This window comes from Hippocampus bargibanti, linkage group LG02, assembly GCF_051943395.1.
Source record: "Hippocampus bargibanti isolate YZ-2025 linkage group LG02, ASM5194339v1, whole genome shotgun sequence".
NCBI lineage: Eukaryota > Metazoa > Chordata > Actinopteri > Syngnathiformes > Syngnathidae > Hippocampus > Hippocampus bargibanti.
This window is the reverse complement of record NC_142735.1, coordinates 10851832-10871171: the sequence shown is the minus strand read 5'-3', so window position 1 is coordinate 10871171 and position 19340 is coordinate 10851832. Positions and strand designations below refer to the sequence as shown.

Below are 19340 nucleotides of genomic sequence, written 5' to 3'. Positions count from 1 at the left end.
TGCATTTTTCGGCCACGCAACGTCACTTATGATGTAACTCGACCACACGTAGTTTTCAAATTCTAGATAGACAATTTTGCAGTCCTTTGACACCTTCAAAGGCTCCTATTCATGTAGTGTCCATGGACCACATATACCATGGTAAATCTGAATAGGCTTCATGTGAATTTTGGAGGCACGTTTGGTCGTTGCCATGCGGCCTTAAAAGCAACTTTGGGAGGACGCTGCAAGTGAACTTGGAGACACTCACTATGAGCAGAAAAAAGAACAGTTCGTATGGGCCCTGTATAAAAGCATCAATCAATTTTGATCTCTTAAATTAAATCCTGCTGATATTTTACACACCAGGGAAATTAGGCTTATGATTTTTGTACTTTGGATGAGATTCACAAACTGGACAGTAGAGTTTTTCGAAGGGTGCATGTAACGCAGCCTTTGTCCACTAGAAGGCCTTCTCCACTCATGCATCGTGGACAGTAGCAGTCAGGATTCAAGAGTCAGGACTCAAACTGCCGTGTAGCTCTGGGAATATTTGAAAACCCATTCATTCGTTTTTAAAATGAAACCCTTTTAACATCAATCCTCAAAAAATGCAAACGCATTCAACTTTTTTTAGTACGCACCCAATATATGACTGGATAAGCAACCAAGGAGGGACTTTGGTTCATATCGTCTCACAAAGGCCATGTATTCAGTTTTTTCTCGACAATATTATAACCATATGTGAGACTCTTCAATGTGCAATATCAAAGTAAAATATCGAATTGTTACTTAATCTACCATACTAAAATAATCATAATAATAAAACAAATTCCAGAGATGGTTAAATTTCCACGACCAGAGAGCATACAACAGAAAATATTGTCAGGAAGCCACAAAGTTGTGAAAGCGGAAGGTGAAAAAAAAAATCACTATGTTGCACTGTCAAGGTCAAACGTGTGAGAGATCTGAACACACAAATGTCTACATTTTGGGAAATTCTTACCAACAGTCTCTTAAGTTCAAGAATTTCTATGATGTTGCAAAGTTTTGATGTTGCAAGATGTTTTTTCTTCTATACACATCTCAACATATGTCAAACTAACTCTGTCAGTTGTGACTGAACACATAGCCCAGTGCTCCAGCAATATCAAATACAACTCGGGCAAAGTCTTATGTTATGTTTGTTGTGCATGTCATTGAAAATATTTAAATTAATAGGCCAACTCACAAGTGTTATAGACCAGTGGTGTCATTCAGGGCAGTTTACTTTGCCGTGTTCAAGAGGCCAAACTAAACACGTAAGAGAGATCACGGCTTATTGTCCTGAACTGCTTACCCCATGAGGGTTCCATGGTGGAGTCGATCTCAGCAGACTTCGGGCAGCAGGCGGTGGACACCTTGAACGCGTTACCAAAGGGTTTGTTGCAGTCATCTCCACTAACTGAAAATGTAAATGCTCATTTGCTTCCTCACATGGTCAGCAATCAAGTCCTGCCTGACATGACAATAGCATAATGTGAGTTGAGATGAGTGCCAATGAACCACTTTACATGGCCCTCGTCAAGACAGATGAACATTTAATAGATTTTGAAAGAAGCATCAGACATTTTTTTCAGACTTCTTTCACAGTGACCGTGTCGCGGCTTGTGAAACAATAACATTTCAGCTAGTTCTCTTGAATTGTTTGCGCAATAATCATGCGTTTAACCCGAACGGCAGCGTGCTCCTGCAGGTAATTACAGGATGAAACCTCTTTGATTTGTGTCTTTAAAATGTCAAAAAACTGAATGAGTTTTAATGAGAAGTGTATCAAAGACGGATTCCTTCAGATTTGCATGTGTTTTTGGTTGTTTCAAGCACATGTCAGACAACAGACAGGTGCTCAGAAGCATAGGGTAGTGACCTCTGGCTGCCCCCATTAAAGCTCGGTTGGTGTTACAACCAGGTGCTCCCTCTTTTGCTGACAATAGACACATTGCTGTTGTTTTTAGAGCCCTATCAATGAAGCATGATGTGTAGCTGGCGATGTCCAAGCAAATGCACGTCCTGTCCAATGTTGCTCTCCCTTTCTCTCACGGCCTGGAAAATTCCTCAGCTGATAAAAAGGTGATAAAAACAATTTGAACCAACAAACACGTTGATCATGCAACCTTGGTCAAAGACTTGAAACAAGCTCCCAGGCCGCTTCTTGTCATGAAACAACGTGGGAGCACGGTTGCTCATTGTGTGTGTCAGGACGGCCTGTTGGAGCAGGATAAGCCAAAACAACATTTAAAGGGCAGCGGGGATAGCAGACACTAGAACTGACACAAGACCGAAGATAATGTGCAAGTACGAAGTAGGGTGAAAGTTTCGTGCGGCGCGTGGGAGAATTGAATGTGAATGGCAACTGTTATCAGGCCCTCTCCACCTTTTTTTCTTATTTATTATTATTTTTGGGGAAGACAAAGCCAAACAGTAAAAGGAATGTAATATATGTGTATACACATGTTCATGTAAATGTTGTTTATACTGTATGATTGTCACACCTGAAGCATGCAATAAAGAGCAGTGCAACTTGTGAAGACTCATGAGATAACATTTTACCAAAGCAGAAATATACATCCATTCAAACTCGTCCAGTCCATACTTTGCCAACAACACATAATAATTCAAACGGAATGCATCCATTACTGTGTGAGATATTTACACAAGCCTACATTCTGAAGGTGTTGGCATATCCAATGCAAATATGTAACAACTTATTTTTCCATTCCAACAACACATCTGTTCTATTTCTCGAACAGGAACAATAGATCCAACACCATGTCATTTAGCGCAGAGTAAATGTGCAACTGTAAGGTGCTTTTGTGAAACTGCTTGTTAGAGATCCTGCTGTGTGTTACAACCCAGCACCTCCAGGCGCAGAGCGATGTCGTTGATCCAGCCACGAGGGTAGATGCGCAAGTACTGGCCGAACAGGGCTGGCTCAAAAACGTTGAGGACCTCTTCGTCTGAGTCGTTGTTACCCGTGAAGATCTAAAATAGAAAAAAGAAGACGTCTTGCTTACTCGACACTCCTAGACAGAGGTCTGAAACAGCCGAGTACAGTTAAAGCCAATCAGTTGTGTTTCTAATGTTTTTTTTTTTGTATTTTTGTGTGGGGATGAGTGGGTGGAGAAAAAAATGTTTCAATTCATAAACTTCACAAAAGTATACTTGTGTACATTTCACTTGTCCTGAAAAGTACCGTACATAGACAGATGCTCACAGTACACTTTTAGAACTAACTTTGCTCCAATTTAGAATGAGGACACTTTATATCACTATACTCGAGTGTACTTTAAAGTACTCTTCATATCTACACTACTTTTTTGTCAGTGTACATATGTATGATTTGGTTGTACCATCTCCCTGCGCGAGTCCCTCTCCAACACAGTGCTCCATGAGACTCCATCGAGACTGACAGACACTGAGAACTCTGTGACCATCATCTGTGTGAAGAAAGACTTTGCCCCCTGGGTGATGACACCTGTGATGCGCTTGACTGAGGTCAGGTCCACTTGCAGCCATTCGTGAGGGTTGTTTTCCTGTGATTTGTTTTTGTCATAACGAGCACAGCACAAGTAATATGTACCTCAGTTTTACATTTTGCACAAAAATAATCACAACAGAGTCAACAGAAGGACAAAATACACAGTGCAGTGAAAAAATATTATATCCCCTTTTTCATAGCACTGTATCATAGATGCATCCATCCATCCATGATCTGAATCGCTTTACCCTCACGCGATGGAAATTTAGTTGGAGAAGTTTCCCTTTGGACTGGATAAAAAACATGCTGAAACATGCGCACAATGGACGAAGAGTACTTTTTGACAATAAGAAAGGGATTGATGTCTTAATGTTGTGAGTTCATTTCCTTTCATTCTGTTTCAAATAATGTTACCTGCTTGTGCCAATATATTACATGGTAAATGGAAAAAAGATGACATTGGGATGTGTAGTTTTAAGGTGCATTGGATAGATAGAGTGTTTTAATTTATTTGTTATTTGGAGTTGTGGCACGCTGAGGGTGGTAGGGTTACAAGATGCAAATTTTTTTATGTGTATGTTTTCGCTCTTATGCTAATATCTTGTTCGAGAACAATAATAATAAAAACAATGACAACACCATTTCGAAAAAACAATTAAAAACTTATGATGTTAATCTAATAGGGATTGACCTCTTTATCATATTGGCCATGAAATTCAAAAGAAGTATAATGCAAGGGAGTTTACCTTGGGCCTCCAGGCATTAACACTGCCCTCCTGATGGAGGCGAGCGAGGGTGGGGCTCCATGTACGCAGCATGGAGGAACGATATGAGGAGGCGGTAATGTTAGAAATCAATCCGCTCCTCAGACCCAACGGATATGAACAACCTGCACACACACAAATGTTCACACGCACACGCGCACTCACACGCACACGCGCCCGACCACACACACACACACACACACACACACACACACACACACACACACACACACACACACACACACACACACACACACACACACACACACACACACACACACACGCACACACACACACACACACACACACACACACACACACACACACACACACACACACACACACACACACACACACACACACACACACACACACACACACACACGCAAACACACGCACACACAATTAATTACAGGAATACAGGATGGTACTTTGATTTACCAGATTAACATACAAAAATAAATAAAAACATTGTGATAGAAGCGCAATATTAGGGGTCTCGAATTTGCTGGCCGGTGACCACTTGCAAGCTGCAGTATGGTATTTTCTGGCCTTTTTAGCTATGTTGGTGCCCAAGGCCATTCTTGTTAAATCGCTTTTGGACTAGCTTATCTCAGCTCAGGAAAGCTTTCAGTGAAACGCAATTCAAATACCGTACAAAACAACTTTTCATTATGGAGGCAGCAAATGTGCATATAATATATAACAATACTCACACGAGAAAACAACAATTATGACTGCAACTAAATGATTCATTGACTTGTGTTAGTGTTTTTCGTTTGTATCGCTATGTATTAAACTGGCCCTTGTTGGTCAAAGTGCACACGCGAAAGGGAGGGTAGTGGAGCTCGGATATAAAAATGGCATTTTAATACATTTTACTAGTTTTGGGTTTTGGCGTGGTCATAAAATAAAAAACACTGGTAATCCAAAGCACCACTTGGTATACATGAAAAAGTTAAAGCTCACTGTTGAGATCGCAGCCAAGTAGTTCCAGTCGCAGTGCAGGGTTTCGTACATAGCTATCAGGGTGAATCCGGATGTAGCGAGCCACAAAGGGAGGGGAGAACTTGTTATGCTTCACTGTGGAGCTGTCCACATTTCCGTAAAATTTCTAGAACAGTCACAAAATCAGTTAGATTCAAGGAAGAATTTGCTCTGACTTAATTTGAATTTGACAAGGCCATTGCTTGAAAGGCAGGTCAACTGAAAGGCCGCCACTGACAATGAAAGCAGATACATTCATCCATTCATTTCACCATCAATCATTCTGAACAGGTTTGCAGGGGTGCAGGCTTTCCCAACTGACTGTAGGCAAAACACACTCAACTGATCACCAGTCACAGGGAACACATAGAGACAAAACACAACCACACTGCATGCCAGTCAGGAGAGTGTATCACGATGTTACACCATCAGCGACTTCTCTGCGACATTCATATGAGGCTTATTAGAAAAAAGACACTGATGATTGGGCGAAAATTATGTCATTCATGGGCATTGTCGGGATTTCGCACATGTTGACTTGTGTCGTTCCCTCTGTAGGTGATCCACTTCTCCTGGTCCAGGCTGTAGGAAACGACAAATAGCGAGACATAGTTCTCCCTCAGGCTTGCCCTCACTCCCTGCGTCTCAATGCCATGCAGCAGAGTCGGTTTCAGAAGGTCCACCTGATAATACATCAGTGATAAAAAATAAAGGTTGTGGAAGAAGATGGAACAGGAAGTGCACCGGTCACATGATATAGCAATTACAATATAGCAATTACAATGGAAATAGTTGACAGCATAGCTAATACTGAATGTCCAACCTGTATCCAGGATAATTTATCTCTACCCATCCAAGCATTGATATAACCAGACTGATGCAGCCTGGCCAATTGGGGCACCCAACTATCTGCACACATGTGTAAACATAGTTAGCATAAAATGCACAGTTATAGCTCAGTGTGTAAAAGGTTATTAAATGCACTTCCTTGGAATTAAGGCCCAGAATGAATAGAAATAAAACATATGGCTAATGTCTTTTTTAAATACATATCAATTAAAAAAAATAATTTCTTTTACCTGAGTGATCTGAAGCAGTGATCTGCGAATCCTGGATGCTACCGGATTGCATTCCTAGAGGTAAACTGCAGTCTGCATAAAAAAAATACATATCAGACAACGTGATAATCTGATTTAGCTATCCAAAATATTATGAGCGGTTCTTCATCTAATGGAAATCCATGTCGAGTAAGTTTGCAGTTTCGATTGTCACTATCACTGCATCACACTGAAGGCTCGCCAACCGCTTTTAGATAACATTTATTAAAAAAAAGCATACAGCAGTGCTGAATCCAAATGCATTTTGAATATTTTTGGGGGACATATAGCAAACATGCTACATTCTTCAAGTTGAAAAGTGAGGCATCTTTTTTTTCACCAACAGTCAACTGTGATTTGACAGTTCCCACCTGAATCGTAGACCAACAGTTTCGCTCTCATTCCGGCCAGTTGATAGTCTCCGACAGTGCACTCAACCAGCCATGTGCCCACCGTGGAGGGGATCATCTCCACGGTGCCAAAGACACCTGAAGTGTGCAGATACACATGAGCGAGAAAACTGAAATATAATTTCAAGGTAACTTAGTTCACACGACAATAAATGAAGACTTAATAAACGAACACAGGAGCCATCTTAAATTATCTGCAGATAGAAACTATACGAACAGAATGATGTTCACTCAGGTGTTCTTTTTATACACCATTTCTATTATCTATCACTAAACTCTGGAGGTGTATCTATTCTATTCCTTCATCAGTATCACAATAATTTATGTGTCTGTATGCACATATTAACCAGGGAAGAGGTTGTAGATGCCCATGCGGTGCTTCTCCCCATTTTGTAGGGTGAAAGGTAAACCATGGAAGTGCACGGCGTGGTATTCTCCATCACTCCCCACATTTAACAGGTGCCATCTGACTTGCTGCCGCTGTGCAATCACCAGACCGGGAAGTGTCTCTGCCACGTAGCCATTTATTGCTTTGGACATAAAATAGTCAAATATTGCTCAGGATAAATGTATATAATTAATCATATATGATCTTATACTAACATCACCATGTTTCCCTACCTGCAAATTTATTGCTGATGTGGTACCAGGGGTCATCTGGGTTGACCCGGCAGGGAGGGACACAGTGCTTCTTCAGGTTCTCCCCCAGATACCAGCTTTTGGTCTCATCGAATGTGTGAAAGAGAAGGCTGAGATCCTGGACCATATTTTTCCCTTCTGAGTTCTTGTCGGTGGGGAGAGTCCCAGTCTTACAGATGACCAGTGGACCAATCAGACCAGAGTGAAGGTCTTTCTCCTGACACATTAAAACACAATAAAATGCATATAATATCTGATATTGTTCACAATTCAGTCAAAAAACCATGGTTCTGAACACTCATCCATTGAAAAGAGATTTCAGCTGTCAGCATAACAATTCTACAATGCCTCGAAACGTGCGAGGTCTTCAGTGACATTGTACTGTGCAATACATTTCAGAGTGGCCATGTCACTTTTTTTTGTGAAGCGATATCATTAGTCAAAAATCAACAAATTACTCTGTGCGCCGTTTTATATGTATACATTCCTTCCTCCTGATAGATACGCCTTCCCATTCCTGGAGTTGTGCAAATACCCCCTGCCACACATATGTGAGGAACTGCATGAATTCCTTCTGAAGGTTTCAACTCATAAACATAATCACGTAGTTAATGATCAACCTTTCATTTTCCAAACAATGTTTTACGTAACAATCTAATGGACCATGTCCATGCAGACCTTGTCCACTGTGGAGTAGTACGCTCCAGTCTTGCAGCCAAATTCAGCATCGGTGGGACCCTGTTTCCGCGTGATTCTCCAGTTATATGTGCGAGCCTCTCCAGGTGGGACAGGCTCTCCAGGGACCCCGGCTGGCAGGGATGGGGCATATTGTTGCACAATGCCAAACCCCTGACTACGATCATAAACTCCTTGAAGGTGAAATGAGTAGGGCCTGGATGCCTTGTTCTTGAATATGACCTTCAATAAGGCAAAGGAATGTGAACGAAAGTCACCATTACCAAACACATTGGCTGATTTAGTTGAATGAACTATACCCCACTTACAGTCAGGAGCTCATTAACTTCGACTTTGATGACAGGCCCCATAATTCCCAAATGTCTGTCAAGCTCTCCTCTGCTATTTGGCCGCAGAAAGTTTTTGTCAGGATAAGAGTTAAACACCACCTTTTTGTATTCTGGCAGGAACGTACTCATTCCACGGCGCTTCTCTCTAGAGGAAAGGAAGTAGATCTGTTCATTTGTAATATTCATCTGTAACATATCCCAATCAAGACACATTTGACCTAATTCATGCGATTGCTTTAGTTTCAAGTGAAATCACCTACCAATGTGGTATAATTACAAGTAGCGAGGACAGAAAGGTAAAACGGAGCCAGAGTCGTAAAAGTAACAGAAAGGATAGTGAAATAGCAATAAATGGACAAATGAAGAGTTGTTTAACATTCTGACTTTGTCAATGTCCTAGAAATGGTGCATCTCCTACCGAACATTCTCGCAACGTAAAAAAATAGGAAAACAATCGTAATACAAAGACATAAAAAAAGCCCAAAGCGATTCATTCATCATCTGCAACCACGATCTAGCTGTTTTAAAATAGAGGAAGCTTATGGGAAGGAAGGAAGTGCAATGGCTGTTTTAACATGTCTTGTTCACACAGTTCAGAAAGTTTTGGGAAGTGACGATGTGAATTTGTGGGAACGATAGAACTTTATACCCAGGTTTAAGAAAATGTGGGTCTTTTCTGATGCCATAATCCCAGTTGATTTCCTCTGCAGCAATGTAGTAGTGGCGGTATATTGTTTTTCTGGAGCGAATGTCAATTTTGTCTGAGGTTATTTCATCAGATGTGTTGTTCTCCTGTAAGAACAGTAATAATATGGGATGCATTGTTTGGGTACAGAATTAAGTGGACAGTCCACATTCCAAGAAAAGCAAAATTACCTCTTGACTGTAGTCGTCATAATTCAAAGACAGATTGATTCCTGTAACGTTTTTGGGGGCTGTAGGATTAGAGTCTGCCCGTACGGCGTCACGGTCAATGTGGCTATCTCTGAAGGATTGCTCCATTTCCAGAGAATTGCTTTGGGTTAAAAGATTCATATTGAGACTTGGATTTCTGTCTGGTAAAATCTCGTTGCTCTCTTCCTTTGTCACGTTCATTTCAAGCGACATCTCGCTCCTTTGGGAAGGGTCCATCTCAACACCGGTGACTGTTCCATTTTCTTTGCTCTCTCCTCCAAACAATATTTTTAATTTGTTCTCTTGAGTGTCCACAGAACTCACGTCTTCGTGTGTCCAGTTTCCTTCTGCCTCTCTGCTCCACCTGCCACTTCTTACATGTTCGGTCTCATTGAATTCCACAATCCACTTCCCATTTTTCTCTAGTTCTTTCAAGACGTCCAGTGGGATTCCGCCCTCAGGTACACTCGTTGCATTGACTCCCTTTGATATCGTTGTAGTCAATCGACAGATTTGGTTTCCTTTCACAGTCCACTTAAGATTGACATCGGTGTCATTTTGACTGTCAGTAATGTTCTTGCACACCCAAATCTTTGTTGTGTTCTTTTGTCTCCGACTCTTTGGCAGGAAGTTCACACAGTCAAAGAGATCATTCGTATCCTCGTCTATATCGACCAGCAGGTCTCCATAATCACAGGGGCAAACTGTGTAGCGAGTGCTCATTCCCCGGCTCCTGAGGCTGCTATCGAAGGCGCTGATCTCCCACTCACCTGTGAGAGGAGGCAGGTTGTGGAGAAATGTACAAACAAATACAGTTGATGGTTTATTCATATCCTCTCAAAGCTGAAACAGCCATGAAGTTTGATACATTTGGGAACAGTAAACTTCTACCTCAATGCCACTTAACATTTTGAGGGGTTGATCATGAAAAAAAAAATAGTTAATACCCTCATGAGCAGAGCAATTATTTGGGCAAAGTCCAAAGTTCACCACGGCATAATTTTCCACTATATGGGTTTTAAATCACAAAACACTGCCAAACAGTAAAAAAATGGCGAATAAATAAACAGTCATCATGAAAAATGTGCTTAATAATATACATTATTGTAAAATATCCAATTATTCAATTCATGGCTGGAATGATGGATTGTAAAAAAACATTCAATAATGACAATAAACTCATGCTAGTGTCAATACTGATGATCAGACAGTCGAAATAATCTTCCCGGTACAGCACGGATGCAAATTTCACTGTGCAGAAGTAACTAATATTGATTTGAATGGTTAAATGTGGTTACCTGGCTGGTCCATTTCCATAATAACCGTCATGCTGGTCATTGGAAAGAGGGTCAGGACAGATTGATGAAGGCCATTATATTGAAAAACGTTTCCAGTGAAGTAGGCAGACAGGAAGTTGCTCTGGGTGCCCACGTTGGCCAAATGCCAAAAGGTGACATCGGTCTGACACATGAATAATGGGCGCCCACCAAACATGATGCCATTTATGCCTGGGAGATGGAGATGTAGGACGTGGCTTTTTTTCACAGCATAGTGGAAATCAAGTGCAAGGTGAACTCACTGTAGATAACATTGGAGTTGTAGCCTTCTGGGTCTGTGCTCATGGATGAGTTTTGGAGTTTTGGAATGTTTTCATCCGCATACCAACTTCTGTTCTCATCAAAGCCGGCGAACGTAACAGTCCACTGTTTATCAGGTGCCAACTGCAATGATATAATGAACATTGATATCATGCAAATGGACAACTTGGGAGTTGGGATTCATGTCATATTCACATGCAGTGGCCAAATTATTGGTACAACACTCTTAATGAAACAAAAAGCCACAGTGGTCACATCAATCTGAATTTGACAAAAAAGATGAAAATGGGACAGTGCTCCTGAGCAGTTGTTATTTGAAAACAAAACTCATGTGAATTAGGTTTTTGGATAGAAGGAATGGTACCCCGAGAAAAGATATAACAATAAAAACTTGACAATAGGGACATATTCAACCAAGGTGTGTCCTTTAAACATGTAACCAGTCAGTTGGCCTATTTAAAGGGTGACAAAGTAGCCACTCTGTTGTTTAGTGTGGACCACACAAAACATGGCGCTGAGACTGACTATCGTAACAAATATTCCTCAGAAATTGAAGATTAATGGGACATAGAGCCAACCCCCCAGAACATTTGTGGCACATTGAAGAGGTGGATAATCGGAAAGGGCCCAGAACAAACTCCAACTAAACTGCAAGTTTAAGGTACAACATCCCAGGCAATGAAAAAGTGAAACTTTTTGGCAAGGGACATCAGCTCTTTGCACAGACACAACAATGAAGTTTACCAAGAACACTAAATTCTCCTGTCAAAACACGGATGAGGTACTGTTGTGTTATGTGTTTGCTTGTCTACAGCGAATTTTCCCATTGTGGGACTATTAAAGGCTTTCTGACTAAGTCATTCACATCTATGGAAGGAGCTGAAACATGACATCTGCAGGGTACCAACCATTTTGTCCATGTGTGTATTTGAGGTAGGGCAAATACACTCACCAGGACTCCTCTGGTGTCGATGGCTTTCAACTTGCAGACGAGCAAGGTGCCCACCAGCCCTGAAGCCAGGTCCCTCTCTGGGGACACAGTGCTCTGATACAGTTGAGAGAGACATTCAGGATCCTCCTCCAGGGGCCCATCATCAGTGGTTATTTCCCAGACATACACAAAGGTCCCATTTGGAGGCACCGCCATTGAGCGCAAGTCTTTTTCTGCAACTTTGACGTACGCTCATATTAGATGTAAATTTGAGAACAAAAGTCATGAACTGTGCACAATGAAAAATAAATGACAACACCCATACTGACTTTTTGATGGATAACTACAATGGGGCCAACTGGGTAAGGGAGAGGCCAATGAGGATCTACCCTGTGGCTTACCATTTGTGGACGTTTGCAGTGGATATATTTTTGTCAGGTCATTGGGGTAGATATTGAAAGGATGACTGGCCAGATTTTTGAATGTGATCTGTAGGCAGAATTAAAAGTGATTAATAAATATAATAAAACATGTGAAAACAAGTCCAGCATTTTTTTTCCTCTAACTGCAGAACATATCCGTATTTTTTTCTGATCACTGAGGCTCGTCTGACTTACATGGAACCGATCAGTGACTTTTCCTTTCAGGAGTGGACCCATCAGTGTCCTGGCCGTGTTTTTCCTCCGAGAGAAAGATCTGTCTGTGTATTCCACATAAGCCACCTTTTTAAATTTGTAGTCCTGGTGTTGAGGGGCCTCAGGCGTGCCTCTGTTGCGAGAGTAATGCTTTGATTTAGTTATATTTCCGTCTACAACCTTCCTTCCCTTTGTTTGCTACCTGTCGTGGTCCTTGAGATGAGGAGCGTAGTCCCATATGAGTTCCTCGGCAGCAATGTAATGTTTCCAGATTTTGGTAAGGTGATTCCTGGTTCCCCCTTGTGCTCGTGGCCTAAAAGGCTGGATATTGAAATCACTCTCTCCATACTCATCATAGTCTTCTTCTTTGACATTGCGAAGGTCGGGTCCAGGGCACTTCTCCACCTTGAACATTGCTCTCATGCCATCTGCGTATGGACCTCAGTAAAATCACTTCCAGCTTCTATGAGGAGGTGAACTGGCCTCTCTTACCTGTGCGGTGTGCATGTATCTGGCAGCTGATGAGGAAGCGGCCTTCGGCGCCAGGCTTCATTTCTGCAGTGACAAAGGTCATTGGGGTCAACTCCAAGGTCACTTTGCGATGTTTCAGAACCTGGAAAAGCAAAAGCAGACACAAACAAACTTTTAATTACAAGCAATCAACAGAATCGTTCTTTGTCAAAACTGCAAGTCCCCTATTAAATTCACATTATTTGAACCACTTTTTTGTGGCGGAATGAGGGGGTTAGAACTATCAGATTGTATTTATTTAGTTATTATTATTCTTTTTCATGAAAGAGATGTTCAATGATAAATAGGCAATATTTGTTAATTGTTTAATTGCACCTTTAGAGTGTGATCCTGGAATTGGATAGAGTGGATTTCAGGAGCAGTACCGATACCAATCGTATGCCAAAACACACGTTTTTGGCACATCGTCAAACCTGCATGGGGACATACAAATAATTATGACAGGTGGATCAATAAAAGCCTCAACACACCACCACCAACACTTGTGCAGTAGCTCACCAGGCAAAGTGGAGTTGATGTAGCCATTGATCGTGTGATATTCTTTCCTGCTGTTTTTCCTCTTCATGTTCTCTCTTCCCCTCTTTTCTTCCATTTCCCCATACCAGCTTTTGCTCTCATCAAACACAGCAAAGAGCAGCACAAACGCAGTGTTTCTCCTCTGGTTGTCCTGACCGAATGCATCTAAAGGAACGTGCACAAAGATGATGGAAAGAAATGTGTGATGCGTACTTAATTCTTTTTCATTTTTATGGAGCTCTTGGTGAATATAGCAGAAACGCCTCCGTTATTAAAAATTAAACACATAATCTAAATGGAACATATCACAGTTTACGGTAAAAAATATTAGCATTAAAAAACAATATTTACTTGCTGTATAACGTATTCTGGCATAATATGTATATGAAAACATGACTATTTACATTATATACATATTGAACATGCACCGAGAAACTGCAAAACGCAATACAGCTACAGGAAAAACTATGCCTAAAGAGTGTCTCGCTTCCCTACAGAAGATAAAAAAAAAAACACAACAAATATAGGCTAGCAGTCTAAACGGTTTTGTAAGGCTAAACAATTTGAAGCTTCTATTGTGAAGAATTGCTCATTATTTCCCACAGGGGAGTTGTGTCTAAAAAAACTCAGTTGGGTCACTTAAATCTCAAGGTATGACAGTCAGATTGCTGTATTTACCACTCAGCTCTCTAATTGGTTAATCACATACTTCACCAGTTTACTGTCACCCTGTCAAAAAGAGTATTTAACTTAGAATGATTATTATTCGATGTTGACAGGAGAATATGAACTCGAATGTTTTGTTCCAGTCATCCCTCCCACGACACTGACTTGATTGACAGATGAGCAGAGCACCAACAAGTCCAGAATTGAGGTCGCGGACTGGGTCCACTTGGGATGAATAAGAGTAGGTAAGACACTCAGGGTCATTGACTGTGGGACCGTCGGCAGCGCTAATGTCCCACACATACTTGTGGTATTTTCCGGGAGGGACCGCATCGTCCTCTTTCTCTTTGCCTGCTGTAGAGTCATCATAGCCTGCTCCTGGAGGGAGGAAAACATTTACAGAGTATTAGAAACAAAAACAATCTTACAATTTTGCTCAAGATTGCTGGAGGCGGTTGACACAACATTTAAGAAAATGATAAAGTCCATTGTGAGTTGTAATCCTGTGAGAGGAAGAAATGAGCTGCTTTCAGGAAATGACACATGCCACTGTGCTCAGAGGAGGTTTTGAATATTCTGGTTCGGAGGGAATCACACTTGAACTCATGATGGGATGTTGAACACCATCTTTTAGCTCATACTTGCAGCTAATAAGTCTGCACAAAGGAGACGTCATTTCTAAGAAATGAGGTAAAGATTTTCATTGTGTGCTACTACCACTAATTCTGAATCATGGCATTCAATTGCTTTGTTTGTGGTTCTGCTTGTTTGCACAGCGGGAATCTTTACTCGCCTTAATGCACCTTTGTCAGAAACTTTTTTTAAAAGATCCTAGGCTGAAAGATTTATGTTAATCTTGTAAACACACAATCCAAAGTTTCGTTGAACTTGTAAACATCCTGTTACTGCACAAGTCATAGTGGTACCCCAATAACCCACCCCATCGCCCATCCATAGTAATTATGGAAAAAAAGGTTCATTCACACAACTTTTTTTGTCCTGACTGTCTCCAAACTTTTGTCATTTTTGACCTTCACAGTAAGCTACTGACATCAAATTTAACAAACAGTATTTTGGTGTGGTTCATTTTAAAGCTTGTAGTGAAGGATTTATAGATCTGTCATAGTTACCATTTAAATATGTATGATAAGTGAATGGCCCAAAATGTTCCCTTTAAGACATATCCTATATTGACTGTGAGCAAATTAATTTTGGCCGAGAAGACTGAATGTCAAAACTGTCAAAAATGAATTTGCAAAAAATGTGATCAAAATATTTACGTTCTATTAAAGCCTATGCTCTGGTCGATTGCTGTATAATTTGCTTGAATGACCTGTACAATGTTTATAATTGTATTTTGACTCAATTCTTTCGGAAGTCCCATTTATTGTCATCATTTTTCCCCCTTTCTCAAGGTCATAGGTTTTACTAATACAACTGATTATGAGCCAAGAAAGCCAAAAAAGATGAAAAAAAGCCGCATGATGAGAAGTTGCTATCAAGCTGAGTCACAGTACAAAGAGGTACAACACTTTTTATACACATAGGACTGAACTGCTTGGTTCATTCCATGTCAAGTTCAGTACCTTCAGACTGCTTCCAGTACGTTATACCCACTGGGCTGATACTGTAAGGCTTGGATGCCAGGTTTTTGAAATGAACAATCACCCTTTCCCAGGGCCGGGTCACTATCACAGGACCTTGAATACCTGAAAGCATTAAAATAAAAAAGACCCTTGCTGAGGCATACATTCACATCTAAACATCAGTGGGATCCCAATAGCTTAGAATAATTTTCTCTACATTGAGCTGATGAGTGCATTTAGAACATCTTTCAAAACTTTTATTTCATCTATTGCGATAACCATTTTTTCCTTCTTACCATAAATTCTATAAAATTCATGTCTACGTTCAATAAAAATTGAAATGCAATAATGGAAACCGACTGTGTATTTGTTGACTACCTTTAATGATAATTGGATACCTTTATTCGTCTTGCAGTGGAGAAATTTACATTTCACAGGAGCAAAGTTGTGAAAGGAAGAGAAACGGAAAGAAAGAAGCAGAAAAACAAAATACAGGAGCTGCTGGAAAGGCAGCCACTCTCGAGGCGCCATCTTGAAGTAAAAAAAAACTAACAAAAAACTAAATAACAAATAATAATCATAATAACTACAATAATCCTACATAGTGTCGTGATGATTGGATTGGATGTATCTTTATTCATCTCGCAGGGGAGAAATTTAGATTTCACAGCAGCAATGTTATGAAGGGAAGTGGAAAGGAAAGAAAGAAGTAGAAAAATTAAATACAGGAGCTGCTGGAAAGTGCATCTTGTCATATTTCATGTTATCAATAGTAGTAAATGTATTTGAAAAATCAAGACCAAACTCATTGAAGTTGTCACAAACCTGTCCAAGGTGGCCTCGGTTTGGGGACAGTGTACGTGGCATCTGTGTACTCCCTGTAAACTGCCTTAATATATTTCTGAGGGCTGCTTTTGGACAACCATCTAAGAGTAGAGTACAATACGGTGTAAAATGCAACTGCAACAAATCAACATGAAGCAGATGTTAAAATATTCACTAAACAGAAAAAAAGATCACCTTTGGTCAGACGTTGTGTCAGCATCTCCCACACTGACATAGTCCCAGCCGATTTCCACGGCTGCAATGAAATGCTCCCTCACAGTACGGTTGGTTGCCCGGCAGACTGCACACAATAGCAGCAGAGGCAAAAGTGACAATCCCATTGTCAAAGGTGCGCACCTGTATGTGCCACTAGGACCTGTCGTAAAGACTGTGCGCCTCACTCAAATGTAAGCAAATTTATCAAAGTTAGTGGGTGGGAGGAAACGCTGGATGGAGTGTGGCTGCGTGTGGGTGAGAGAGTGGGATGACAGAATGTATTTTCTAGTGAGTCATTTTCAACCTCAGGTTGCACTCATGCTCCTTATAGCTGATAATATTACTTTAAACTGTTTTCATTATATTTACCGTATTTTCCGTTGTACAGTATAAGCCACACCAGACTATGAGGCGCACCCCCAATGAATAGCGCACCTTCAATGAATGACATAAAAAAGTTTTCCATATATAAAGCACACCACAATATGAAGCGCTACTGTAGAGGCTGGGGATACATTTTATATATCCCAGTAAGGACTACACTACCTCTAGAGGGGGACATTGACTTGTGGCTGCTGACAGCAGTTCCAAGACCTGTTCTGGCTAATTATTACTTCACGTATAAGGCACAGGGTCTTCTTTTGAAGAAACTGAAAGCTTTTGCGTGCACCTTACACACTGGAAAATGTGGTACTAGAACAACCACTCTTTCAAACTAAATCCCTTTGATAAATGATAAAAATATGCAGCATTATATAAATATAAATATATATATATATATATAGTTTACTATAAAGTACAACAAGAATCACCACAATCATCAAAATAAAATGTATTACTTTTTACATGATAATGCTCAATTTTGGCACTGTATGAACATTTCTATTTTCTAAAAATGCATTTGTATAAGCGTAGCATGGTGTATGACTCATTAGTAATCCACCTCACAGAGGTTTTTATCCGGCTGCAGCCTCACAGTGTGGAGTTCTTGGGTTGGGTTTCTTGGGTTTCTTCTGGGTTCTCCTGTTTCCTTCCACATTCAAAAAACATGCATGGCGGACTGATTGAAGATCCAAATTGTCTTCACGTATGACTGTGAGAGTGATTGGTTCTTTGCGTATGTGTGCCTTCTTCCCGAGTGGGGCAGGGATAGAACTACCCGCCCCCCTCAAGGACACCTGTGAAGAGAAGTTGATCAGAAAATGGATGGATGGATGGATGGACATACATGTGGACAAAGTTCCATTATTTGTATTTGTATATTGTACTTTGTACTCTAGAAATAACCAACATTGTTACCTTTGGATCTCATATGACTGTGAAAATGCGGCAAATAAAATGGACACCATACATATGTAGTGACACCAGATATCAAAGAACAAAATAAACAGAAAAAACATGTTTAAAATTTATTTTACTAATTTCTCCACTGCGAGACTAATAAAGGCAAATCCAATCCAATCATTTGTTGTATAACGGTGTGCACCCTATCAGGAATCCAACCTCTGAAGATGTAGGACAGATTCGCTGTAGCGACACTTAAGGGAAAACCCAAAAGGAAAAGAAGAAGACCCCATCAGGAATCAAAATGTATTTCCCCCCTTCGTGTTTAAAATGTAATTTTACAAACTCTTTCGGTTGGGGTGTGACACAAGCAAGAGATATTGATTAATTATTCCAATGCTTGTGAAAATTCAGAAAGGGGAAAAGCTGCAATAATCCTCCCGTATGAATATTGCGGCCTCTTGTGGCGGTTGAGAGGAATCCATCATGAGCGAATGCAACGAGTTGGTTTGCATTCTGGGGACAAGCGTGAAAAGTCTTGATTATTAGGCAGATGTATCTAAACGAATGTGTCAAACACTGTTTTCTACCGTAGTTAAAACACAACTATTATTTTCCTACTGGTGTAACAGATGAATTTCAGCCTTGCAGACAAACATGCAAACACGAGTAACGCTAAGATTTAGATGAAATCGTCACGTGAACCCGCAATTATCAATAAAAAAATAAGGATACAAGAACAACTTGTTGAAATGCACCTGTAATGTGAAATGGCATTCTGGCTGCATTTCCAACTTGCACACTGAATTGACCTACTGGAACACTGCCAGGCGAGACACACCAAAACCACATGGGAACCCTGTGGAGGCAGTGAAACAACAGAAACAGGTCAGGTAGGCCTTAAAGTCTTGTGAGAAGAAAATGTCAATATTTGATACAGTCATGATATTTTGCATTTCACTCCTTAACGTCTTCACGAATACAAAAAATAACTCTTGCGCAACAGTCAGTTTACATAATTATGCTGCCAGTCTGTAGTAAGAGGATTTAAGGGAGTGTCAGAACATTGAGCTGGAAAAAAACACTTCTGGTGGTTTTGTTGGGCGCCGGCTTGAGAAAGTTGCATTTAATGCTGATGATACCGACATCTGCTCATTGGCTCAAAGTCTTCAATAGATCAAAAACTGAGGGAAAGTATAAACACACGCACACGCACAGGCACTCACTCACTCACAGGCAC

The 19340-nt window shown here is 40.6% G+C and overlaps 1 protein-coding gene across 2 annotated transcripts; it reads right to left on the bottom strand.

The window, feature by feature from the left end:
• Window positions 1-1544: 1544 nt before the first annotated feature.
• f8 (coagulation factor VIII, procoagulant component) lies at window positions 1545-19226 on the bottom strand. 2 transcript variants are annotated; one of them, XM_088988666.1, is made up of 29 exons: window positions 18859-19226; window positions 17793-17994; window positions 16796-16901; window positions 16601-16701; window positions 15776-15898; window positions 14355-14567; window positions 13506-13688; window positions 13323-13420; window positions 12969-13089; window positions 12679-12904; window positions 12459-12609; window positions 12243-12330; window positions 11863-12080; window positions 10892-11033; window positions 10611-10820; window positions 9295-10082; window positions 9068-9210; window positions 8398-8563; window positions 8072-8311; window positions 7376-7610; window positions 7102-7284; window positions 6716-6832; window positions 6327-6398; window positions 6071-6156; window positions 5778-5930; window positions 5230-5374; window positions 4243-4385; window positions 3369-3551; window positions 1545-3000 (listed from the first exon to the last, which is right to left on the bottom strand). In XM_088988666.1, exons 1-29 carry the CDS (start codon window positions 18886-18888, stop codon window positions 2845-2847), a joined length of 5022 nt encoding a protein of 1673 aa, XP_088844792.1. In that variant the 5' UTR covers window positions 18889-19226; the 3' UTR covers window positions 1545-2844. The 2 variants fall into 2 exon arrangements, with proteins under 2 accessions (XP_088844792.1, XP_088844799.1); XM_088988673.1 differs by lacking the exons at window positions 17793-17994; window positions 18859-19226 and having other exon boundaries at window positions 1546-3000; window positions 16796-17004.
• Between the last annotated feature and the right edge of the window lie 114 nt (window positions 19227-19340).